This window comes from Cydia strobilella, chromosome 7, assembly GCF_947568885.1.
Source record: "Cydia strobilella chromosome 7, ilCydStro3.1, whole genome shotgun sequence".
In the NCBI taxonomy this organism is placed as follows: Eukaryota; Metazoa; Arthropoda; class Insecta; order Lepidoptera; family Tortricidae; genus Cydia; species Cydia strobilella.
In genome coordinates, this window is record NC_086047.1 from 4590568 (window position 1) to 4618485 (window position 27918).

At 35.0% G+C, this 27918-nt stretch overlaps 3 protein-coding genes across 3 annotated transcripts in view; all 3 read right to left on the reverse strand.

Moving 5' to 3' along the window:
* Nucleotides 1-10724: 10724 nt before the first annotated feature.
* Nucleotides 10725-14868, reverse strand: LOC134742781 (endocuticle structural glycoprotein SgAbd-8-like; the record flags this gene model as incomplete). The annotated part of the gene is made up of 3 exons (XM_063675967.1): nucleotides 10725-11057; nucleotides 11951-12203; nucleotides 14579-14868. Coding segments are annotated over 3 exons (642 nt in total), but the record flags the coding sequence as incomplete, so codon positions are not given.
* Nucleotides 14869-18817: 3949 nt separating this feature from the next.
* LOC134742963 (larval cuticle protein 1-like) overlaps nucleotides 18818-27918 on the reverse strand; it is a 127592-nt gene continuing 118491 nt past the window's right edge. The window contains exon 4 of the transcript XR_010127982.1: nucleotides 18818-18832. The gene's annotated coding sequence lies outside the window, so the exon portion shown is untranslated. The remainder of the gene's footprint in view (nucleotides 18833-27918) is intronic.
* Nucleotides 25021-27428, reverse strand: LOC134742783 (nematocyst expressed protein 3-like). The gene is made up of 3 exons (XM_063675968.1): nucleotides 27037-27428; nucleotides 26072-26257; nucleotides 25021-25540 (listed from the first exon to the last, which is right to left on the reverse strand). The coding sequence occupies exons 1-3, from the start codon at nucleotides 27192-27194 to the stop codon at nucleotides 25021-25023; spliced, it is 864 nt and encodes a 287-aa protein (XP_063532038.1). The 5' UTR covers nucleotides 27195-27428.

A 27918-nucleotide genomic window follows, 5' to 3' on the forward strand; every position in this document is an offset into this window, starting at 1 on the left:
GTTGAAACGTCACATTTATTTGAATAGTTTAGTGTAGGTAGTATTAAAAACATATAAATACGCCAGTAATTTTCTAGTTTTTCGTACATTTTATTAGGTATAGTCCGACAACAAATTGTAGAAAATTATTGAGGGAGCCACTCCCTACGTAACTGTCACATTTTTGACGTAAAATGCTTAAACATGGCAACAATCTAGTATGGATTTCTTTTAGTTCCATTTTATTTAATTTCTACTATTTTAAGTCGCACCATCACTACATAGTATAAAACAAAGTCGCTTCCTGCTGTCTGTCTGTCTCTATGTATGCTCAGATCTTTAAAACTACGCAACGGATTTTCATGCGGTTATTGAGAGATTCAAGAGGAAGGTTTATAGGTATATGTATAATAACATCAGCATTGGCCTCGTGCGAAGCCGGGCGGGTCGCTTGTATCTAATATATCTATATCAATATCTGCGGTAGCCATTCCATTATTTGATGTTTTTGCTGTTTACTACTTATTCATACTTCATTTCCTATTCGAAACCCCCAAAGTAAATCAACCACTATGGTCGACATGTTTCGCTACGTACCGAGGAGCGTCATCAGGAGCTGACCCGTACGTGAGTGACCTGTTATTAATATATTTAATATGTCTGTGTCTCACGGAAGTTTTGTTATTAAAACAACCACTATGGGTTCGTTAAGTAGACATTGGCCAAATTATACTATCCAACCAACTTCAGCAATAAACTTTTGAAATAAAAAAATACATTACACTCGACTTATCTATTTCTTCCTCCCATTTTTCCACCCAAACGTCAACAGATGTCAACTAACGTATGTGTAAAATAACGACACTCACCATTGTAATGCAAGTCTGGATGCACTCACGGGCAGCACCAATATGTGGTGGGTGACACCGCATAGGGTTTATATACCGGCTCCTTTACCTATGAACTTCGAGCGACCCGCGCGGGCATCCCCGTGACTTATGCCGCACATTTTAATGCACCGTGCACTGAACTATCGTTGCCGCGTTGGTTGTCCACGCTTGTCCTGATAGATAGAAAATAGTAGTGCGTATGTTTTCTAACCGAAATGCATGTATTAATGTATGTATGCATGATTTGATAATCATTCTGCTTCAAGGCAGGTCTTTAGTGGAAATAGGTTGTTAATTTAAAATGCACAGATCATACTGAAAGTTCGTATAATCTCAAAAACTGTATATATGACATTGTACAACATATATTGTTGTAACATTGTATTAAACTGTGCATATAACATTGTATAATCAAAAGCCCTACTTCTTGGTGAACTTGTGTTTGGTTTTGACCTGAACAGGGGTAAGAATAATAAATGTTATACTATTACAAAATACCTACCCTCGAATAACTTAAACTTAATGGCGTCATGCTGGCACCACACTTCGCCTTATTTGGCAAATATTCGTGTTGCATCTCTTTCCTTTGACATACAAAATAAAAGGGATGCAACACGAATATTTGCCAAATACAGCGAAGTGTGGTGCTGGCATTAGAGTTAGACCAAGAAAAATCTGCCTAGATTTTGACAGCACACGCAGTGCAGGTGTTATTTTAAACATTTAACTTCTATGAATTTATGCGTGCGCTGTGAAAATCTCTGCAGACTTTTCTTGATCTAACTCTATTCATAAACGCGTTACCGGCCTGAATTATATAGCTATCAATCGTTTGTCTTTAATCTGTCATTTTGACTTATGTATTTGTAAGAAAGGGATAAAACATAATTTAACTAAATCAGGCCCATAAAGTTTTATGAAAAAGGGGGTAAGTATTTAATAATTAGTAAAAACATGTGAACCGTGCTTTTTTTAAATCAATCCGTAGTGTTCGAACATTCTAACTTGGTGGCAAAGTTCAATATATTTTTTACCGGAGTAATAAATCTAACCTAACCTTTTTACAAAAAAAATAGGACACCCTACCAACACTGTCGAAAGAAGAAAAAGAAATGTCATATGTCATATCAGTTCCGCAAAAATCACGTCATGTGCGCAAAAGTTCGTGAAAATAAATAACATTATTACTTAGGTACATCACGCGTGTATTTGTAATAAGTATTTTTTTATTAACTATGGAAAATTACCAATATTAAAAGGGGGCAAAATTTCAGTCTAGATACTTACTACATCAAATGAGGTATCTTTTGAATGAGCTCAAGTTGTACATTTCGAAACAATTTGTATTTATTTTTTTCATAGTGAAAAAGTGTACATCACGTGTGTAATTGTGTATGTTAAAAATATATCAGCAAAAAGGCTACAAGACCCGTTTGGTCAAACTTACAGTGTACCAAAAAAATATACTATTGGAGATGAAAATAATGAATGAAAATAACGCCATAACACAACTTCAATCAAGACAAGACCTTGCTGCCAGATTCAAAGCGGATCCTGGATCTACTACTTAGAGGTAAGTTTCTTAATATAATCTGGCAGTTTTTTTTAATTTTAATTGTCAGAGCATTTGCATTCAATCAAATATAAAGAAAGAATAATTCCAAAACTAGAGTCATATATTTTAAAATGAAACAGTATTTAATCGCGTGCGCTAACTATTTATATAAAGCATTTATTCAGACAAGCAATATAAATTTTATATTAAAGGAAAAAATGGAAAAAGTTACACTTCCGGCAGGATTTGAACCCGCAACCTCCGCAATCCGTGCGCGCATTTTTTCCTTTAATATAAAATTTGTATTATCGCTCGCAGACTTATCTGCATGTTAAAAATTGATTTAAGCAATATAAAGTTGTAAATAGAAAGTCCATGCATAATTCGTGATCAGCAACGCAGGTTTCGTCAAGTAGACGCAGAAGCAAATCAGCTAAATGTTCCTTATTCAGGCTTACTATTATTACTTGGCCCAACCGCTGAAATTTCCACAATCTCAGTTCTCATGGTAGGAAAGTACGTGAGGCAATTGAAATCAGGAAACTTCGAAATTTCGACCAGAATGAGGGATTTAGTTTTCGTGTGAAATCCAGTGATTAGCAAGTGTAAGCGTGAAAAACCATTCAGTCACAAACAATCGGATGTCGTGAGTGTACAACGCAGCGTACTACGTAGGCGAACAATACGCGAACGCGAAGCGAAGCGATGCGGCGCCGGGTGAATCAATCCTTTGACACATAGAAGTGCCCTACGGCGTATTTACAAAAGCTAAACTATTTCAGTCACGCCTAAGATTATAATCGGGGAGCTTTTGTTTATGCATATTAGTTAACAATATCTATACCATTTCGGTAAAAAGTAGTCACTCAAATGGATTAGCTTTTTGCTTACATATTTTCAAATATTATTCACGACAAAACCTAGTCGAGTTTAGTAACGTCAGTTATTATATGATATCTAAATTTTAATAATACTTATTTACTCAAATGGATTATTCCTAGCCACGGTTGGCAAATGTTTTGTACCTAACTGTCTACAAAATGGGAATCCAAAATTACACTAAATCAGTAGGTAGGTTAGGTACGTTAGGTAGCTTTAAACGCCCGAAGGGCAAAGCGCCCAGAAATAGGAGCCACGCGAAGCGGGGCTCCGTCTAGTTAGCTGGAGTTCGTCGGACTGTTTCTTGAAAAAAAAATTTACTTCACAACGTAACTAGACGGAGCCCCGCTTCGCGGGGCTCCTATTTCTGGGCGGTTTGCCCTTCGGGCATTTGAAGCTACCTAACGAACCTAACCTACCTACCTATTGATTTAATGTAATTTTGGATTCCCATTTTGTAGCCAGTTACAAAACTTATTTACCAAACAATTCCACTCTGGCCCAATTCGTAACTGGCTACATACAAGGAATTTTAAATTCATGTTTTGTAGCTAGTTACCAAATTTAGTTATCAAGCGGTAACACGCTGGCCCAATACGTAACCGGCTTCAAATTAACTGGGAATCTTGATTCCCATTCTGTAGCTGGTTACGAAATTTTGGTTACCAAACGGTACTAAAGGGAGTACTCGTACCTATGAACTGAAATAATTCTAAAACTAAAAAAAAATCTTAGGCATTGTTAAGTAATTTGCATGAACGGTAATTTATTTAATACAATCGAAGTCGTTACTAAAATATGATTCAAATTTTAGATCGCAACAGACTAGCATTTGTAGTAACAATATCCGTATGAATTTAGTTAATAAAGTCTATACGATTTCAGTAAATTTCTATACTATAATAGATTAGGGTTTTGTTAAGTTTTGTCCAAACAAAAGCTAATCTAGTTCAGTTCGCATCTGAACCATATCAGTATAGCCTTTGTAAATACGCTGCCCTACGTGGGCGATCTCGTTGCGAACGCGAACGCCGGCGCCGTGGGCCCACCGCGCCGCACCGCGCCGCTTCGCTTCGCTTCGCGTTCGCGAGTTCGCTTACGTAAGATGCTGCGTGAGCTGGGTCCACATTTGTATCATTTTGCCATATCGTATCGTTAGTGTCGCGATGCGAGAGATTCAATTCCGTGTTTGCCCTTGATTAAAACGTGTAAAAAATCAATATAAACATGTTCATAGATGGCAGCACCAGTCTCTCTCGCTATAACGTAATTCCGTAAGGAATTCGTTTAGGAGGTGTAAGCGCGCAATGCTTGCCCTTAGAGCTGATCAAAGATGCCTAACTCTTATTGGGAGAGAAAATTATTTTAATTTATTTTGTATTTTTGGTATGTCATGTTTGACGATCATGATAAGAAGATAAGCATAATTTTGACATTGATGCAAATTTATAGTGTAATTTTTATCCTGAAATAAATAAATCTATCTAATCTATCTTACTAAGATGGCATATAGTCGAGAAATTTATTTTTTTGACTTTGTGATAAATTTATTTTGCTATTGATATTTGATGTTGATTTTGATCTATATTGACATTTGTATATAATAGTTGACGATCATAAATTCGTATAGATTAGCTTAAAACAAATTTATAATGTAATTTAATATTATAAAATAAATAAATCTAAATTGGGACGGGTACCGCAGTGGCGAAGTGGCCAAGGGGTTCATGGCGTTAGCCGCGATAGCTAAAGACGCCGGTTTGAATCCGGCCTTCACCACTGGAGGGCTTAAGTGTCACTACTTAAGAAACACAAATCAAAATATTTAATAAAATGATCCCAAAACATGTTCATTAAATTTGCAATTTTGTGTTAGCCTCCTCTTAAATTAGAAAACAAAACACTAATTCGGCTGCACTTATACAGTAGAATTATTAGCAATTTTATATGATATAAGTAATTATTTTTAGGACTGTACCAACAAAAGGAACCCTTATGGTGTGACTGTCACATCGCTAAATATTTCCTAAACCTCTTATCTTGTGAAATAAAACTATGAAAACGGATTATATCGCGTATATTGAATTTACCCGACGTCTCAATCTTGTTTTTTTTTTAATTATCAAAAAACATTGTTTAATTTAATTTTCAGTTTAACTTAACCCCCTTTACGGGTGTTATTTTACTTGATATTTTCATGAGATTACAGATTACACTAAAAAAAACACGTTCTGTCAAATAATACAAAAATTGTTGAAACCGGTTCACATGATAAAGAATTATCCTTGAAAAACCAACATACATACAGGTCGGGAAAAAAATTAGCGAATTTGCCGATAGATGGCGCTATACACAATTATGCTTAGAATACAAGTATTTTCTGTTTATAGTTACTTACATGAGATAATTGAAAGTTTGTACGGAACCCTCGTTGCGCGAGTCAGACGAACTCGCACTTGACCGGTTTTTTTTGACAAAGTTTATTAATTAGCTGATCTTACCGTACTTAGTTTTAGTACTTAGTTTTAGTACTTACCGTATAATGTGTTCGGGTAATTTCTGAAATTGCGTTAATAATCACGTAGGTATATACTGTTGTAATAAGAGCCCCTTTTCGAAATAATACGCCACCCTTTTTGTGTCTTTTTCATTCGGAATTACCTGAATATACGTAAGTTATATATCTGGGGGCACGGTAGTGCCCCCGCCAAGTCGAGCAATCATTTTTACGCCTCGAAATTAGCAAACAGGGAATACCTACTTACTACTCTTTTGCAATTTTAGTATGTTCATAATTCAATAGGTACTCATGAATATGAAATGCTCAATTCATTACTCATCAACACTAGACATTAACTAGTACAGGATTCCTTATAATTATAAATTATAACTATGCAAGTGCGTTGCCGGCATTTATGGGAGGAAGATTTTCAGACTTTTTTTTTACAAAAAAATCGAAATGCATCGTTTTTACGTAAGTTTCATACATTAGGTAAACAAATCCTATTTTCTTTACTGTTATGTAGAGAAAAATAAAACCCATAAAATTGTTGACGAAGTCTTTATTCGAAGGCTTGAATTCTTTTGAGTTGCGCTTAAAAAATACTTAATAATGGAGTCTAATCGGGACTTAAACAATTTGGAAGTTTTTTAGGCGCTCATAAAAACGAGTCAAGTTCTTCAAATTTATACTTTCTTAATATTCATACATGCCCATTTATAAGTCTGCGTTATGATTATATTTACCTACTTAGCGTAGTGTAGTGTAATTTTGTTATGCTTTATGAGTACCTAACACCCCAAAAGCTGCTTCAATGTAACCTACGTGACTTAAATAATAATTTTTAGTAATTTATAAACTAATTGAGATTGATTAAATATATTAAAACGGTTCACTTAGGGTTTTTTTAGTCCGAGATTGCTCGACATGTTTCGCTCCATAACGAGGGGCTCAACACATATATGCCATTATGACGCTACAAATCAAGACTACATATATATTGTTGATGCCAAATAAGTAGACTATTCAGTAGTGTATCCTGATTTGACTAATTGTTATTTTTTAACAACAAGGTTGAAGGTAAAAAGGGTATAAAGCGTCCCAATCTTAATACTCTCCTGACTTAAGAGAACGTATTAGTTTAACCTGTTTCAAAAGCTTTTTAAGATGCTATAATAATTACTTATCAAATCAGAAAGCAGGTACTAATTGGATTTCAACTCTGTATATATTTGTATAATATTAGTAGGTACCTAATCCTAATGATAATGCAAAATGAACGTGCATATGTAGTGAGTAAACCGATGACGTGCAAATTTAATTTAATATATATGCTATAGTAAATCATGCTTAATTTACTGTTGCATCAACCGGTCCACACTAGGGCAGAGTTGCACAAAACCGTCGAAGACTACGGTGTTATTTAGAAAGTACTCGTCAAAACAGTACAGTCAAACCATTATATACGTCTGATCTATGGCTGTTTGCTGTCCTACATCCACGGCTCAAATTATACTAGTCACGAGCACAAAGTCTAGTATATAATATTGTGTGAATGTATAGGCAGGCAGGGGTTAGGTTGTGAAACACATTAGCGGCCAACGCTGACCCCCGCGAATCCTGTTCAGCATGACATTTGATGCAACTAAAATGTCCTCGCCAATATTTTAATAAGAAAATTTATTTTAATGTAATGACTGAACATTTAGGGACACGCATGAATACACTTATTGGCGATTTAATTGTAAATAGTTGTTTACTTTATTCGTTTGAATGAACTAAGAAGCTAGTTAGTTGCCTAATACTATAATCTTAGGATAAGTGGCAATAGTGCGACGTAAAACGTTTTTACATATTTTCTAAAAAAGTTTGCAGTTTTCTATGTAATAACAAATATGCTTATTTATTTATTTACATTTGTCAACATTTAAAAATAATGGCCGCTAGGAACGCATTTTTTGATAAATCGTCTATGGGTACTTCTTACTTAGGATACACGGTTGAGCTAAAATTTAGCATACTTACGTGTCTTTCGTGACAATGCAATCTTATAACGATCAAGTTGGCCTGAAGATGGAGGCGGAAGTAACTCTGTAGAAATTGTACATGCACATCGAGCATGAACCAGGTACCTAGTTAGAATTGTTTACTAGATAAGAGTAGAGTGCAAGGAAATGCACAGCACTTAGGCCTTAAAACGTGTTTATGTGATAATATTTTTGAAAATACGTATGAGTAATAAAATTATTGATGGTTTATTTGTTTTAACGTGTTGGAGTGCTTGTTTAGACGTTTTAAGTACCTTCCTCCGCCGCTTTGATATATGGCGACTGTACAGTCGAGTACCCAAACATTTTTACAAGCCAATGTTCCAGTAACTAATGTATTTTGGTGCAACAGGATAAATTCAAGGGCCTGTCTTTACAATACTCAACTTCGTTTCGTTTTGTAAATTCGGCCCTTGAATTTTAAGACGACATTATGTACCGTTGCACACAATATTTTTTATAAGACAGCGGCAACCTAAAAATAACAATAAAATCAAAGTAAATATTGGTTTGTAGATCTTTTCCTAGAAGTCAGAATAATAAAAAAAAAAACAGTTGCATAATATTGTATGAATATTCCTACTCGTAAGAACACTGCTGTTAGGATCCTAAGAACACTGCGCGGAGGCCCCGCGCGCCGCACTTCATTTAATCGACAAATAAGTGCTGGAGTAGAAAAACATTTATTTACACGCCTACAAGACACTGACAATAAAGGTCATGTAGTCGTGGAACGTTGGCTATCCCTTCGCGCCTACATTTTTTAAATTTTCCGCCTTTTTCTACTGACAAAATTTGCTTGACCAGCTATAGAAGATAATAAATAACAGCCATTGAATCACAAAATGTATGTTTTATAGAAACAAGTATGTAGTAATAAATGAGTTGATGAAACTCAGACAAGACATTCCATAATTAATCCTATACAAAAAACATGTGTAAATATGCGCGCATACTTGTGCCAGTTAATATGAAACGATATAAATATATTCGTGACAGTATATCTGCAAGCAGAAAATGCAAATTTATTTGATTTATCTCCAATCCACTGTAATTGGGCCATAATATTTCAAGCCATTTTTGGAACACCTACTTTTAAATGCAAACTCTAGATATATATCTATTTGTAAAAATATTAGACGGTGAAGGGTGTATTCAAAATTCGTAATTTCGTAATTATTTATATTATTCGTCGTAATTAATTATTTCCAGCCTGTATGTAATCGGGTATTACATACAGGCTGGAAATAATTAATGGGCCCTGGACGGAAATTGCCTTAAAACCTTACCTCATTTTACTTAAAGGAGACATTCTTTTATTTTTAAAAAAAACAAAACAGCATTCAGATGTTTTATTTTTATTTTGCTTGTCTAAAACATTCTTGAGTACTAAATATTCGATTTTATGGATATTTTGTACGACAGACGAGTGTAAAACCTAATGTTTCTTGAAGAAATGTTATCATTAACATTAACTGTATCAACTAGTAGAATAAAATAGCGAGTATTTAGTTTTTGGAATTTTAAGCCGGTTCGATTCCTCATTCCTGGGCAAGACAAGCGAATTAAAAAAAAATGCAGTTTTGTTTCTTTTTAAAAATAAAAGAATGTTTCTTTTAAGTAAAATGGGCTAACTTAAGGCACTTTCCCTCCAGGGCCCATATTTTTTTTCCGGACTGTATATAACTGTGGGATAACATCGTCTGTTATCTTACCGTATTATGCCGTTCGGCAAAATGACTGGGGTACTAACTAACATGTTTGGATTCTTTGGCAAATACCCTAGCCGTCAAGTTTGGCTATAAATGGTATAGGTATATACATGCATAACTATATGCAAATTTATATAATTGTCGTTAATAACCACTAGTTATATGTGAAATAAGCATAGCGTCGCCTTCCTAGTTTTAACTATTATGTGTGACGCTTTATTGTAGAATGTAATAAGCACCTTGAATGTTTGTATGAATTTCAATAATTATATATTTTACTTGCGTAGACCTCAAAAATTAATGAAAATTTTGCTGAAAAAGATGCCAGAAAAATACAGATACTCATTTTAAAAGTACGGTCAGAATCAAATACATAGTGACATCTAAAACAGACATACATATATGTATATCGTAACACGACTTTGTAAAAATATAAATAAGGTTATGTTCCGATATATTTGGTCATTTTCACCGTCACTATCTGTTTGATGCTGGCTGTACATTACTTACCACACCAAAGATGTAAATGTAGTCATTGATGCTCCTGAGCATCTTCTACAAAAAGTATGTACGTATCAATCAGGAAATAGGACTATTTCCGAAACAAAACCAAACAAAATTGTTATAACATTTTAATTAAAATATAAAAATAAGAAACGTATTTACAAAAGTAAGAATAATTATAAAATGAACATCTCATGTTATCACAATGTCATACAAGGTATGCAATGACTTGACTGGCTACTGATACACAGAGGTATAACGACATTAAAGGGTTTGCATTCAATATTTCTATTCTAAAATCGAATTACCTATTCGAATATTATTTGAATACTAGCAAACCCTTGACACTTGCGATATTAGTGTTTTAAATAAGTACTTTCATTCTTAGAAAAAGAACATTTGTAATTACAGAATTAGACTGTTTTAAATTCAGTAAGTAAAATCATGTCAGAAAATCTTAAGAAAGCTTAGCCTTAAACAATTGCCATAACGGCAATCTGACAGATTATGAATTTGTTACATATTCATTAGCCAAATCGTTGTATTGACAAAATATGTAAAGTTACGATCGTACAAACAATACAGTTTAATTAAAGCTTAAACCAAAACTTAATTTGATTAACTTGCTTAGTGATCATTATTAGTTACTTCAAAATTATGGCATGGTCGGATTTGGACAGATTGGAATGGCAGTGGCTTATCAATCAGTCAAAAATAGGGCCATTGTCGGATATATTCCACATCATTTTAAACTACCGTAAAGATCGGTAACTATTTTATTTATTAAAAATAATGAGTATCTATGGTTTTAAGTTTCGTAGTGTCTGACGTCATAGCCCCTCACTTCACAGGTACGGAGTACGGTTAGTCCTTACGTCCTTACACTAGAGTTTACTGCTGGTAGTATTGTCCCTTGTAGTCAAGGGCTGCCCTATCTTGCTGTTGTCTGGCGGCCTCAGGATTGTTTTTGGCCTCTATCGCGTCACGCTCCTGGAAAACAATATAAAATGCAAAATTAAGAATTTGTAGATATTTTTACGAAGATAGGATAAGATAAGATTTATCCACCTAGTTTACACACTACACAGTTTTGAAATGTGATAAATAAAATAAATACATTTCTTATTAAGTTATGAAATGTGACTTTTTAATCTAAGAATTTACTTAACCAAAACATGAATTTATTAAGAGCCAAATTGCTGTGTATGCGCTATAAAGCTTTCGAGCTTATAATTTTAGAAAGAGCCTTTTCCAAACCAAATGCTGAAGAATCATCAAACCAACGTCACAAGGAACAAAAAACCGGCCAAGTGCGAGTCGGACTCGCGCACGAAGGGTTCCATACCATTACGCAAAAAACGGCCAAAAATCACGTTTGTTGTATGGGAGCCCCCCTTATAGCCTTATAGCCCGGTTTTCTCACAACGTTTTCCTTCGAAACTTCGTATATACATACTTCGTCTGCGTGGAATCAGTAACAGCAGCTAGAGTAAGTTTAGCGCCTGGCTAAAGTGGAAGCATTCAATTTGAGCATAAATTTAATTCCTTGACATCAATTATCAGGCAATTCATTAAATATCTTAATTCCACATCCCTTTTCACTCTCTTTAGGGATGATTTCCGACATAAAAACTATCCTATGTCCTTCCCCGGGACTCAAACTATCTGAAGTAGTTCAGCGGTTTAAGCATAAAGAGGTAACACACAGACAGACAGACTTTCACATTTATAATATTAGTATGGAGGTACGGATATGGATGTGTTGAGAAACGAAATTGTGCAAATAAGAATTCGATCCTACTGTATTAAAGTCCTTACAACTCAGCTTATTCGATGCCAAAACATGAAAAACCCAGGTCTTAAGTCACAGTTTCAATACTAACCGCATTAGCCTTAATTCCGGCGTAGATGAGGTCCAATCCCTTCTGGATCTCAGGGGACACTGGGGGTGGGGTGGGGATGTGGTCTCCCTTGACCCTGAAGCCGAACTCGTCAGCGGTGTACTCGACCGTGATGACCTCTCCGTTGGGGGCGGTGTAGCTGTAGGAGCCGTGCTGGACCAGCGCGTTCTGGTCGTCGCCGAGGGACTTCAGGAAACCGGACTCTTCAGCTTGGATGTGGTTGCCGGTTTCGTACCTGGAATTGAGACACTCAAATGTTAGATGTTTTTTTTATACCACGTCGATAACAATCAAGCAGAGGGCCCGCCTGATGGTATGTAGTTACCGTAGCCTATGGACGCCTGCAACACCAGAGATATTACATGCGCGTTGCCGACTCTTTAAAAACCTATACGCTCCTTTTTTAAAGAAGCCCATATGATACTGTAGCCCCTTGGGAAAACCTCAGCAGGCAGCTCATTGCACAGCCGAAGCGTCTGCGGGAGGAAATTCCTCTTAAACCGCACAGTACGCGACCATTGAGTCCGTCCGTCACTTTATTGTTTGGATCAAAAGTCTTAGTGGGAAGAACCCAAAAAAGTTACTTCTGAGATAGTTATTTTGGACATGATCGCGAATTTCTTTACAGCGATCGGGAAGATCTATAGATCAAACAGCCTTAATAAAATACTTATTAAATTGATGTATTGTACTAAAAGTTTGATCAAAAGTAAAAGTTTTTAGCCAATCTTATAATATGGATATAATTCTAACTAGTTTATACCCGCAAATTCGTGGAATGATTTCCGTGATATAAAATTATGTATCCTACATATCGTTCTTCCCTGGGACTCACTATCTCCATACCAAGTTTGATCTAAATCTTTTCAGTGTTTTTTTAAGCGTAAAGAGGTAAAGACAGACATACAGTTACTTTCGCATTTATAATATTTATTACTAGCGATCTGCCCCGGCTTCGCAAGGGTTACATACACAAAACCTTAACAAATTACCTCAACCATCCTCAAAAAACACTATTGACAGTTGAAAACCCCATGAAAATCCGTTCAGTAGTTTTTATCGCGAACATACAGACAGACGCGACGGGGGCTGTTTTATAAGGTGTAAGATAAGGGATAAATAAAATAGGATAACAAAGTTAACGATTAAACAAACAGCCTAAAAATTAAGTATAAACATTGATGTATTACTGTAATGACTAATGACCTTTGTCCCCCAAATTTTACTCGTAATAACTGTAAATTTACTTTACCCTTGGGACAGAGTAAATATTAGTAAAAGCGATTATGTGTTTTTCTACAAAAAACGTGAGTAAACGTCTATGAATTTACATCACATAGATAGAGTGTTTGCACAGCATACAATCTTTACTTTAGAGTGGTATGCTTAGATATCATCCAAAAATCTGTTAACAATAACTTTTGTTACAGATTAACTTCATAATTTAACATAAGATATATTTATAAGTACAGTAAATGTATACTTGGATGTACTACATTTAGTGCTAACTTCTTCAATTTTTGAACCCACAATGTTAAATAAAAGCGCGTGGTACGAACCTATCTACGAGTAGATGTAAATTTAGACAAAATGATAAATTAAAAACCGGCCAAGTGCGAGTCGGACTCGCGTTCCAAGGGGTATATTACAAAATTTATAACAATGTATTATTTTTTATGCGAAACGTTAGTGAAATGTCTTTAAAAAACCCGTAGGGGTCGGATCAAAAACTAAGTAATTAAGTCCGACTCACGCTTGACTGCACATTTCTAATAGGTTTTCCTATCATCTATAGGTAAATAACTATTTGTGTATTTTTTTAAAACTTTAGACCTAGTAGTTTCGGAGATAAAGGGGGGGGGGGGAATGGTAATTTTGGTCTATTTTCTGTAATAAATTCTAAACTATTTATTTTAAAATTACAAAAAAAAACATATTCGAGATTTTTAAAATAAGGTCTATCATTTGATATACAACATTTGTATAACACGATATACTTTAAAAAACTTTATTTTTTATTTTTTTCATTTACCCCCCAAAAGTGGCCCCCATGTTTAAAATTCATTTGTTTACGTTGCATGTCCGTCTTTGGGTCACAAATATACATATGTGTACCAAATTTCAACTTAATTGGTCCAGTAGTTTTGGAAAAAATGAGCTGTGCCAGACGGACAGATAGACAGACAGACGCACGAGTGATCCTATAAGTAAGGGTTCCATTTTTTCCTTATGAGGTACGGAACCCTAAAAAAGCTCTCAATTTAATAAAAGCACTTACGTAATAGTTAAATTAAAAGAAATATGGGCTTTTTTTAATTTTTTGTATTGTAATATATTACAAATAAGCCGTTGCAGTCATTTTATTTTCTCGACCTTGATTCAATTAGTTATAAAAACTATGTCATCTGTATTTAGCGGACAGGCAACTTGAGTGAGCCGATCTTTAGGCGAGAACGAAAACATTATATTTATATCAAAACAAATACAGGCACTATCTACTGACACATTTCTGCCGCTAGGTAGTGTCAGAAAGTATCGACGCTTACAATTTATTTTTACCATCCGAGCGTCATAAGTCTAACTCATCCAAATGCATAATGTGTTACTTACGAAGTCTTGTAGCTTCCGTCGGTGCCTTGTTCCTTATCAAAACGAATGATGGGAATATAGGTGGTAGTTTCCAGCTGCACTTTAGGTCTGAAGTCGTCGATCTGCTTGGCCTGTCTGAACTCCTGCGGCTGCTGTTGTTGCTGCTGCCTGTAGTCTTGGGGGTAGTTGTTGTAGTTCTGTTCGGCAGCTTGCTGATCGTCGAACGACTGTGCCTGCTCCGGCTTCGACGGTGCTCTTCTCTGAGGAAGAGCTACCGCCAGGGATGCCACAGCACAGAAAGTTATCTGGAAATAACGATTTATGATGAATTAGAAAGTTTATTTATAAGCTAAGCTAAGGAATGGGGCTTAAAAGGTTTAAAGGAGATACAATCTTGAAAAATTAAACTCAAGTCAAGAACAAAGCTAAACGTTTCATTCCTACAGATGGCAGGCAAACCCATAATTTTGCAAAACTTGCGTTAATTTATGCGAAACAAATTCTATAAGCGTTTATATTCTTGGTTTTAAAGGTAATCTTCATTTTGTAAACGTACCTATAAGAAACCAATACCTTGTATTAAAGATAATCGGTGAAATTATGATCGTACCTATTGGTATAATGATCGATATCGATTACGCGTTGGTTTATTTGATCAATGTAAGTAGTTATTATTACACACGAAGGAATTACGTATAGTGAGAGTAATCGGGCGGAATAAATCGTGGAAATGGTTGCATTATATCACCACGTTATTCCGTCATACATTTATAACTTATGAGACGTAATATGATTTTTGAAAAAAAAAAATCCTACGAATAGTCCAATCTAAATAAGGAATTATTAAAGGCTATTCGCAGTTGTAACAATCTATTTAAATTACCTTGTTTTACCTGCTATAAAAGATTTATGTGAAAATGTCAAATCAATTTGACCTTCGAACGTATATTTTTATGCATCTGATACGTTGGCGATGATGCGATGATGTCAGACAAAAGAGCTTAATCATATTCGTTATGTCGTAAGATGAGATGGAACGGATACAATAGGCTTGTGAAACCTCATTCAGCACGCCGCTGGGGCGAAAGCGGACTCAACATGTTACCACTTTCAGGACCAGCAATACTATTGTTTTCATTGAGATCTACTTAACTTTTGGTTATGGTTTGTTAGCATCATTAAGTATCTCATGTTGGTCAATCGCTGTTACGTCATACCAGTAGTTTAGTTGTTTGTTTTGCGTGTGTTGTAAAACTATGTCACCACAAAAATATGTGTAAGGTATATGCATTAATATGTATGGCGTAAAAAAATCCTCACGCAATAAATTATATAGTTATTATAATGTTCAAAGTAAAATATAGAGATTTCTAAATGTACCATCTACTCGTATCATAATAAGAAACTAGATGAATATAGGTACCTTTAAACTGCCAAGTAAACATATTTGTTTAAGCTCCATATATAATTTGATTCACGATTCTTAGCATACTGTAAAGCAAATAGATGCTGAATGAGAAACGGGACTTGTATTATGCACCGTAATGTCTACAAACCAATCAAAAACGATTTAAGAGCCGTAACGGTCCTCTGAGACTTAAGCTTTTTGATAGTACTAAAGTTTTAGTAGTGTTATGTAAGGATCGTGCCCGTAAGTGCACTAAACAGCTCAACTAACAGTATTAGCTTCAAATCAAACAATTACCTTACAAACCCTGCCAATCGTCTGTCAGTTAAGTTACTCTAGTCCATTGCGTTACGCTTTTTCAACCTCTTCATATATATAAACATTTAATGCAATCGTAAGTACTTAATATAGTATATTACACACTTTGATTTAAGTTTAATTGGTTGTTAAACATCCATTAGATTATGTGCTTCAGTGATTATTTCCAGTCGACAGGCGTGCTCGCGTAATTGCTTTATTTAACATACTCAATGCTTTATTCCATTTCATTGTTTGTTTATTGCAACTGAATGTAACTGAATGTTAATCAGTCCGCGATATTGATGATTAAACATTACATGACCCATTTGACCAAATCAAAATAAGTCAAGGTTAAAGATCAAATTGATATTTACGCTATTAAGATGTTATTTCGACTGTCTGTGTAATTTCAAGTTTATTTTTTTATTATTTACCACATTATTATATAAAACAGATTTCCATTGGTCACTTTGGCATTGGTTTAATTCGCAAATTTCATTTTTAAATTAAGAAACAGTCAATTAGTCGTAATATGACCTTACACCAAATTTATGCAACCAATGAACTTGTACAAAATCGCTTGTATAACTAAAAATCTATTAAAACGAGGTTGCCCGAATGTGAAAAACAGATGCCATTGTCTTTCATATAAAGAGCTTTTCAGATAATTAGACACTTTCATTGCCAATTTTATTTAATTAGTTACATACGTTAATTGTAAAAAGATTGTTATGTTATGTTGGATGTCATCGTCATCGCATAGCAACGCATGCCGAGGTTTCCAAACATATAAGTGGTTCAAATTATCATTAGATCATTACGCATTGCATACGTTGCGTACGTAGGGTCAGTTTTTTTTTCAAAATCTCTTTTGAAAACCAATGATGTTAATACAAAAATAATTTATCTACAGATTTGTATTTAAAAAGAGACTAAAATATAACAACTAAGTTTTTTTTATACTTTCGAATCAAATCATAAGTTGTCCTAGCTAATTAATAATCCATAAGTCAAAAACTGCCACAAGTTTTACGGCGATACTTTGGAATAGTAGGTACCGAAGTACGTGTACACATTATATTTATGGAAATAACTTATTTGCAAGTGCAACATTAATTTCTGAGTGACATAGAACCCACGTGGTTATCACACATGGACAGATTATGCCGGCATCGGCAACTGTTGCATTATCGAGCTCCTTGGGGTTAAACCCAAACAAGATTTTAAGAATAGGCCCGCTTGTTTTTTTACACATAGGTCCTAGATTTATGGGATCGATATTGACAATGTTAATAAAGAACGATGGCGTTGTAAACTATATTTTAGAAAGATCGTATTTTGGATTGTTTTTTTAAACTATTTTGTGGTGTTTTAACAATTACGTTTAAATAGGCCAATTGAGCATAGGCAGAGATGAGTAGAGATGTTAAAAATTAATATCTATATTTTACAGATTTGACTAGCCATAAGCTACATAAATAACGTATGAAACGTATTATCCCAAATTTCAGAGTTTCTTATTACTCCAACATGTATAGAATTAGTTAAATCGTGAATCAATGAATGGTTAATAAAACGCATTACCCAAAGCCAACATGGCTTATTAAGTTTACTGTGTAAACAAACAATAACATTTGATACCGCATTTAAATCGGATAATTATCTTACGCTAACGATCTTTTGAACACTTTAAATCCCAATAAGAGATGAAACGTTTACTACACGAAATTATAACGCAATCCACAAGTTTCTTCCAGCGTCGCATGCTCCATTAAGACTTGTATTAACATTCGGCGTTATTCCACCAAGGGTACGAATCTGCCTGCTTAAAGTGAATGTCAAAGTTCGCGGCACGCCCACCGACCCTATTCGATCTCTTGCAATACTTGATCAAAGAAAATCCTTACGGTTGCTGCGCAACATCCTCTTTCGTCCTTCATCTTATTATGCTATTTTCTTTCTTCTTCTTTATCTTTATCTTTAAATGTTTGTTAACAAGATCAGGATATTAAATTTACTTATATGTATAAGCAATATTATGATTTACATGTTTAAAGAAAGCACTTTTTGAGACTAATGAGTTTATCGTGTCAAAAGGTATCTAGGATACGTAACTGGGGATTTGGTAGGACAATTTCTTAATCTAGCTTTCTACTTACCAGAAACTTCATTATTTTTGCGAGTGATACGGCCGCCAGACACGTGGTTCGTGAACTATGCCAGAGTGGTGGTCCACCGCTCACTTTTATACCTCACCCCTGCCATGCGCTCTGCTTCGAGCCATCTCACTTTCATACTACACTGCAGTATTGCAGCCACCGACGCTGCTGTCAATTTTTGATTTCAATGTCAGTAGGTATCGCAAATGCCCTTTTTGTAGGACTGGAAACCATAAGGTCATTTCTGTACAACAGAAGTTCTAGTCTTTGAAAACTAAAACGTTTCTCGCAATAAAACCCTACACGTATGACAACAGACTCACGTATTTTTTTAAAATCTTTATTTAGGAAAATAAGGCCTTCGTCGCTGAGCGATAATGGACTCACATGACGACAAATAATAGTTAACTTTTTTATTTAATGAATGTTTTCTTAAACCGATATATATTAACAGACTGTAAAGGAGGTTGTCTTGGTAAAATTGTACCTATTTAGTTATTTAATTAACTCTACTTGAAAGTGGGAGGGCAGGTAATAGATGTTTTGAAACTAAAGAGCGTGGAGAAATTGTACATTTCCTATTTCACAAAATGTATTACTAATATTTAGCGTAAAAGCTTTTTCTAAGTCGCAAGAGTATCTTACCATGGGATTTCGCAAATACTGATAAATTGTAGCAAATAATTTTTATCATCGCTACACAATTAAAATTTAGTTTTTAGGTACACCAGAAAATAGATCTCGAGTTTGCGTGCTTAATTTGGCTTGGTGTCTACAGGTGTCTACAGAGTTGGGTAAGAAATATTTACTAACTTACATGGGTTTTGTTCCTTAAAGAGTAGTATTCTTGTTATCAGCCATCCAAACGTACTTTTAGAGTTCCGTACCCAAAGGGTAAAAACGGGACCCTATAACTAAGACTCACTGTCCGTCTGTCTGTCACCAGGCTGTATCTCATGAACCGTGATAGCTAGACAAAGGAAGTTAAAATTTTCACAGATGTATTTCTGTTGCCGCTATAACAACAAATACTAAAAATACGAGTCCGACTCGCACATTGCCAGTATTTTTTACTATGTTGCGAACGTGCGTTTTTTGCGAAATTTAATATGGTTTGTCTATAACTGTTACATCTTTATTCGGTACATTACCCATTTTTTATCTCCATTGTTATCAAAGTATCGGTCAGCTGGTCATCGTCTGCATACGGTCTCGTTATGTAAAGAGTAGGCGTTGTTTCGCCCATCGGTGTGGCAACAAAAACCTAACGTTTATCAAAATTACATAATAAGATTAATAAGTTCCAAAGGGTGCGTGTAGTCACACCTCAAACGTACACTAATCGTCTTTAAATTGTCAGCTTTATGGGCGAATTGAGAACATCTTTTTGCGGTCTGAGACTATAAAAGGCAGTTCAAGTTTACACAGGAAAACTCGTCTGCTTAATAACTTAAAGTAGCTCAAATGATTCATAAACCTCGTTAAGTTGATCACCATGCGAACAACTTTGAATTCTGTAACTCACGCAGTATCTTGTTCGTCACGAGTCATTGATTAAAATGAAGCGCGATTCTTGAAATTATTTTGCAACATTTTTGAAATGCGTATTACGCGCGATTACTACAAGGTTTGAGAGCAAAGAAATATAATTTAAAACGAATTTGAATATGGCTATCTCTGAGTACGTTTTACACGATAGGACCTTTCCTATGCTTAGACTGGTGTTGGTGAAACACAATCCCTTATATCCCTGGAGTATCCGACCTAGATCATAGACCTCTTGTCCGACTGGGGTAAATCCATTATTACTTAAAAATACATAAACGTTCCACTTGTTTATTGCATCTAGTTGGTAGGTATATCCTTTAACAGAGAAATTCATACAACAACTTGGAAACTTTTTATCACTGAACATTGGGAATTATGTAGACAAATCCATAATCTCCAGTTTTTAAGTCGGTCAAATAGTGTTACAATACAACAAACCTGACCTTCTTACGATAACGTACGGCATCACTGTCAAACGTTGCTTTATTTGGAATAATACCTTCATTTTCTGATTGGAACGGGCTGAACAAATTGACGAGCTAGTTATTTCAACCACTTTTGACTGAGTTGGACTACTATAAGGGGATCACTGACTGAGCATATTCGTTACAGATCTTGAAGCTCCAGTTTTACTGGTTTGTCTGGGTTAACGTTTGCTAGTGCGCGTCATGAGAACATGCGGCCTGCATCGGAGATGGCTTGTTACATAACGAGGTTACTGACACCACGCGTGCCGTAGGGAGATTCAGATGCCCACGCACTAGCGTTTCAATTTCATTTGTCTTATTATAATACTAAATTGGGCTTTACTCGTAGTGCAATGTTTTGAAGCAAATATTGAGTAAGTAGGTAGATATTTTGACATTAGGCCTGATTTACACATTAATGAGTGTTATCTGTGAGTTCATACATTTCCTACTTGCGTTTAGTAGCAAATATAATTATGAACTCGCACTTAATACTAATCAATGTGTAAATCGGCCCTTAGTGCAGAAAGAGACTAAATTTATCTTTTTAAAGTTTTTTTTAACAAGGGGTAATATTTGTGTGTGCAAAATTTTAGCTTTTTTTTTTCATTTTATCGCGATTTATTCCTCTTGATATCATACTTATTACCTATCTATTCGTAAAATAAGACAAATGTCAAATATATCTTAATAATGTTACTATCAACAAATATACCATGGCTCATTCTGATGAGAATCTACAGTATTATACAGATATAGTCAGAATATAACATATGTACGTACACTCACTCAGTATATGTATGTATAAATCATTAAATGGGGGAAGCATTCTCGAATACATATTCATAACAATCATAACGTATATTTACATTAACTTTCAGTGTCACCTATCTGACCTATTCGATGTTATGATTATTTTGCATTCTGTGACCGAATTAATTGCTCTTTGAAACAATTATCGGCAGCTTTCATAGCATGTTATATAAAAAATGGTATGCAGATTGACCACAGATTATATTGGTTAAGGTTCCGTAGTATTTTGTGTGTATAAAACTTATTGGATCAAAGGAACGAACCACTCATTGGATAATTTTCGATGTTGTAAATGGGTTACACGCTTTTTTTTCCATATGTATTTTTATTATTAGTACCTATACTTCTCACTATTTTATTATTTAAAAAATTGGCCAAGAGCAAGTCGGGCCATGCTCAGTGTAGGGTTCCGTAGTTACCATTCTGTCAGAATGGTCTAAACGGGGGCACAAAAATTTGACAGTTTCGAACAACTGACAGGCCGATATCGTCCGGCGGACTGTTAGTCAGTGGGCCCCTTTAGTACCATTAAAAAATATATATATATATATTGCAAGCAAAAGGGAGTATACTTTCTACATCTTTTTACTAAGAAGAGAAGACTTTTTGCAATAACTCTAAAACGGCTGGACTTCGCTATAGTTTTCATTGAAAGTATTTATTAAGCTTTTGTTTTACGAATTTTTTGGACCCATGGTTCAAAAGTTAGAGGTGTGGGCAGAGGGGGGGTACATATTGTTTTTCTTTTGGAGCGATTATTTCCGAAAATAATCAGTTTATCAAAAAATGGTTCTTGAAGACCCGCATTTATTTTGAAAGACCTATACGATACCCCACACCATTGAGTTAAAGCGAAAAAAAATTAAACCATTTTGTATTGTATGGGTTGTACCCAAAATTTTTTTTTTAAATTATATTTTACGACTTTTTCGGATTATTAAATCATTTTACGGTTTAGACTCACTTGTTTTAGTCACTCAAACAGACACTAAAACAAGTGAGTCTAAACCGTAAAATGATTTAATGTTAGTATGTCTCACAACAGTTTAAATTCGATTTTTCGGATTAGTTGATTTGTATATCCATGCCAAATTTCAGCTTTCTAGCACTAAGGATCACGGAGAAAAGCCTCGGGCAGGCAGACGGACGGACATGGCGAAAGTATAAGGGTTCCTAGTTGACTACGGAACCCTAAAAAGGGAGATTAGTATAGTACTATTACTACTGCATTTACTAGGTACTTATTTAATAATTTGTGTGTATATTCAACCTTTCATTGGTTAATACTATGTAGCAATATCAATTATTCAATTAAATTATTTTTTTCTTAATGTAACATTTTTAACAAAAATGATCTACGAAAAGGTTTAAAATGCCATTATTTTATGGACTTTATCAACAGCTTAAGCAGGTACTTTTTTTTTCTGACTGCGAAATATCTCCCTTTCGCCAATAATTTTTAACTTTTTGGAGAATTCGAGTAACATACACCGTACAAAACTACATTAATTCCAAGATACACCAAGTAGAAGGTGATTAATAAGGTTTCCCTACGCAGCTTGTAGGTGTAACTCATACTGATACTACTAAAGCGTTTTTATCTGAAAGTAGCATAAAGACGTATGCACGACACCTATGACGAGCCTTATCAAAAGTAGCTGAACATTTTAGCACCTTGTCATTTTTCTAAGTGACATTAACCGGCAAACGGCTAATAGCGACAAAATAGGTGGTACTAAACTGTAAAGTGTCTTTCGAGGCCGATAGTGATACTTATATTTTTTTATATGTAATGGATACTTATTTTGGTTTCAAAATGCTTGTACCTATGTAAGTATTACTTCGCAAGTGTGTTAATTGTGTATAATACGATATAAAAAATTTAAATTCAAACATGCAGCTTTTGATTTCTATTTTTAGTTACTCTAGTTAAGTTAGTTAAACTAAAATTAAATCATTGACTGCAGAACCTCAAAACTGATTAACATTGAATAGCATATGGTCTTATGTGTAATATTTAAATAACAGGATCTTCAGAAACCATAAAATAGTAACCTTTAACATTTACTTGTATATAATTTATTTAATTGTCTTTGCGGTAGGTGCTTATGGACAAATTGAATACACAATTTTCGACGGGTTCTGAATTAAAATTCTTTTAAAAGTACAATTATAGTAGACAGTAGTAATTTTATAACTTTAACCAGGATGCTGAATTTAAATAACCTTCGGTATATTTGAAGGGTAAACGGAGAGAACATGTCTAGTAAATTTACCTAGATTACCTTTTGTTACCTCTGTAATCATAAATTTTATAACTCCTATTTTTCTTACTTTAACACAGCTATACACAAAAATAATATGGTTAACTTACATCGTTCCATTCAAAACGTGACAACTCAAAATGTTGTCAGAGTCTCAATTTTTAAAGGCACATGTATGGTAATTTGGGTGTTTTTTTAAGCAACTCGAGCATTTTCTTTGCTTATAAATAAATCGTAATGCGGCTAGGGATCGCTCGTGTCATTGGTTTCGTGTCAAAAGTGAGAGGAGGATCAGTAGTAACTGTCGACTTTACATAGAAGTGAATTGCACTTGACATTTGTATCGAACTAAAACTTTAAGTCACGTTACACGAGGGAATGCTCTCATAAAACTAACCTTTGACGTCTTCTGGTCCACCACGCAAAATAGTCGTAACCGCCATTGGAAAACTTGTTCAATTTTATACCTTATTATCCTCCCGCAAAAAACATATATTCAAGCTGATTTGGCTACGGTTGGTATGGCTGTTAAAAACCGGCCAAGTGCGAGTCGGACTCGCGCACCGAGGGTTCCGTACTTTTTAGTATTTGTTGTTATAGCGGCAACAGAAATACATCATCTGTGAAAATTTCAACTGTCTAGCTATCACGGATCATTAGATACAGCCTGGTGACAGACGGACAGACGGACAGACAGACGGACAGACGGACAGCGGAGTTTTAGTAATAGGGTCCCGTTTTTACCCTTTGGGTACGGAACCCTAAAAAAGCGTGCTTGGGCATGAAAATGACATACGTATTAGTAATGTATGTTCTGGTAAGTTAGTACAATTTATTTATCTCTGTGGTCCAGGTATTTTCGTAAGAAAAAATAAATAATGTTACGACTCTGTTACGACTATAAGGAGACATAAAAAATTCAATAAGGCTTATAATAAAAAACCAACTACAATAGAACTATGTATTTACAAATTAAATATTAAATATTTTTGCCTTAAATTCAAATAATGGTTTGTTTTCTAGAAAGTTACCAATGTAAAAGCTCATTTACAACTTACTAAGCGCCACTTGCACCATTCCACTATCCCGGGGTTAACCGGTTAAACCTAGAGTTACCATGGTTACCAGTACAATTCGACCCTTGGTTAACAGTTTAACCGCTTAACCCCGGGTTAGTGGGATGGTGCAAGTGGGCCTTAAACATAAGTAACTAACGAAAATGAGTATATACCTAGTAAAACATTTTTTTGGTAATCCTTTGAAATATTTCAGAAGTCATCTTACAATATTCTACTCGTACGACTAAATGACGACAGCGTTTCTTAATGTCATGACAGATAGTAGTAGGTTTTTAATTTATACAATTCAAAAAGTTTATCATATTATTCAACCCGTCCATTTTTACATATTTACTCTAGCATGTAAAAAAATCCACACTTAAAATATACTTGTCGACATCCATTACAAGCGTGCCATTTGGTATAAAAAATATGTTTGAATGGGCTTAGGCAGTAGTGGTAGAGGCAGCTTCAGTGGTAGATGCATAAGCGCTAGAAGAAGAGGGCTCTTCTGAAGTAGCTGGGGTGGTAGCATCAGCAGACTTAGTTATCGCTTCAGCCGGCGTGCTTGCTCCACTAGCATCTGTGGCTTTGCTACTAGCACTGGTAGTACTTGCTTCAGTTATGCTAGGCGAGGCTTCGCTGGCATTTTCAGCAGATGCTTCACTTTCTGTTGTCTTAGCAGCTTCAGTGGTTGAAGCTTCTACTGGAGCAGACGCAGCTGCTTCTTGTTCCTCGCTCTTTTGTTCAGGAGCGGGTTGAGAGGGTGCTGCAGCGGCCTTAGGTGCGGGAGCTGCAGTAGTCTTAGGTGCGGGTGCCGCTGCAGGCTTAGGCGCTGATGCGGAGTTTGCGCTGTCAGCCGAATTTAATTTTTCAGCTGAAGAACCGGCTGCTGCGGCCGCGGCTACAATTGATGGGGCAATGTGATCGCCAATTGGTCTGAAGCCATTTTCATCAGCAATGTACCTGTTTCACAAGAATGAAATATTATCTTGACGTCTCATTAACCTGTTGACTACTGTCAAGAATATGTCATAATATTAATATTTAATTAATATAGCTTCCTATTAAGGCGTCCCATGTTAACTATTGACTCTTCGATTTGGTAGATTGATAGTTTCAAATTATATAATTTAAATATATTATGTATTAATATTTATAAATTCCATTAATAACCAACTTGTTTTTTTTTCACACGTTTTGACATATATTTCGCACAAAATTTAAAATTAAAAACACTCGTGATTCAACCTAACAAGGATCTTAGCACCTAACATAAACCGCATAAACGAGAAATATTTAAATTTGTCATATAGTCATAATTTTATAGAAATTCTGATATTGAGAATTCAATATACCATTCTTCCTCAATAGAAATTCTGATATTGAATTCTTATATTTTTATAGAATGTCTGTGCAGACTTGCTTAATCGGACTCTAATTAAATATTTCAGTCTAAACTTTAATGGTTATGCTGATCAATTGTAAATGTCTTACCTGACACTGATGACAGTGCCATCAGGCGCGGTGTAGGAGTAGGATCCTCGCTGCACGTGCACCTCGTTGCTCTCCTCGCTTTCGCCTCCCTCATTGCTGTCTCCCGCCGAAGACCGCCCCTGTACTTTCGGTAGAACTTTGTCGTACGAAGTTTCTTCACGCTTGATCCCGTTGCCAGTTTCGTAACTGTAAAAAAATAGTTTTATTATTATTATTTGGGAAATTTTGTTAAGTTTAATCCAGTAATAGGCTTACAAGCTCGTACAACGTGAATCCACAACAGTATTTGCTTCTCTGCTAATTGGTTAAGAATATAAAGAACTTAGATTTTTTTAACGCTAAATATAATTTAAATATTCTAAAATTATACACTAGTCTAGATGGAGGACGATAATATCTCTCATTTAAAGTTAACTATTTTTTACATGGCTATCTGATCTGTCATTCCTACCAATACTACCAATACTACCAATATAACCAACCGACCGACCGACTACCGATATTGTACCAATTTAACCACTAGTAACCAACCCTACATCGATTTGAAAAAAAAAACTACAGAAAAAGTATCTAGAAGTAAGAAGATGAATGCATTATTGGCATTTAGAAAACCCATTTGCATTAATAATGACGAACAATTTGTATGATGAGACAAACACCTACTACCAAGGTATTGTTTCAATTTAGATGAGGCAATGCACAACAAATTTCGCATACGATATTATTATTCACAGGCTGATTTCATAGATACATTATCGAATATATCATTTATAGTAAGTACTAATTATAGTCACAATGATTGACTTGTTTGGTTGTTGGTAGATAACTACTACTTAAAGTTTTAAAGGCAAAACTTCACTTTTGTATGAGTACTAACTACTGCAATTATTTTGTTTTACAAAAAGAAATGTATAATTCGGGCTTATTATATAATTTTATCACCGAAGAATTTTAGGGTAAATTACCTGAATTTGTACGTTCCATTATTTTCTAACTCTTCCGATTGTGAAATAATAGGAATGACTGTAGGCTGCTGCTTCTCCAGCGGCACGACATCGGTCGCCGCAGGCGCAGCCCTCACGCTGGCCACCGCCAAACACACAAAAACCAATTTACAATACATTTTTACCTCACTCACTAACTCACTGATGAATGATACTCCAGACTCCTTCGCCACCTATATGTAAGGCTCATCTATTTGCACTACCCTCCCCCCGCCTTCCGGTGGTTCCTAAACGTACGCTAAATACTTCAGCCTTAGCACTTGACTGATGTGTTCTTCGAAAAATTGCACAATCGTCGAGGTGTCAACAAAGGTGACGATCCTACGTAATTAACAAGGTTTATTGGCTCGCTGAAAACAAACCGTGTATAGTAGCAATTCCAAGCAATTATTAGAGACTAAGGTAAACATGGATTCTTTAATTAAATACGACACCAAAACACAACTGTTTTAAAATTGTAATCATCGTAAGTGTGTTGTGTAAGTACTTAAAAAAAAACCGGTCAAGTGCGAGTCGGACTCTCGTTCCAAGGGTTCCGTACATTACACAATTTTTAACAATGTATTTTTTATGTGAAACGTGAGTGAAATGTCTTTAAAAAACCCGTAGGGGTTAGATCAAAAACGATAATTAAGTCCGACTCACTCTTGACTGCACATTTCTAATAGGTTTTCCTGTCATCTACAGGTAAAAAACTATTTTGTGTTGAGATAAATAGGGGTATTTTTTGCCTATTTGCTTGACTAACTTCTAAACTGTTTATCCCATCCATGTTTAGAATTTATTTGTTTACGTTACATGTCTGTCTTTGGGTCACAAACTTACATATGTGTACTAAATATC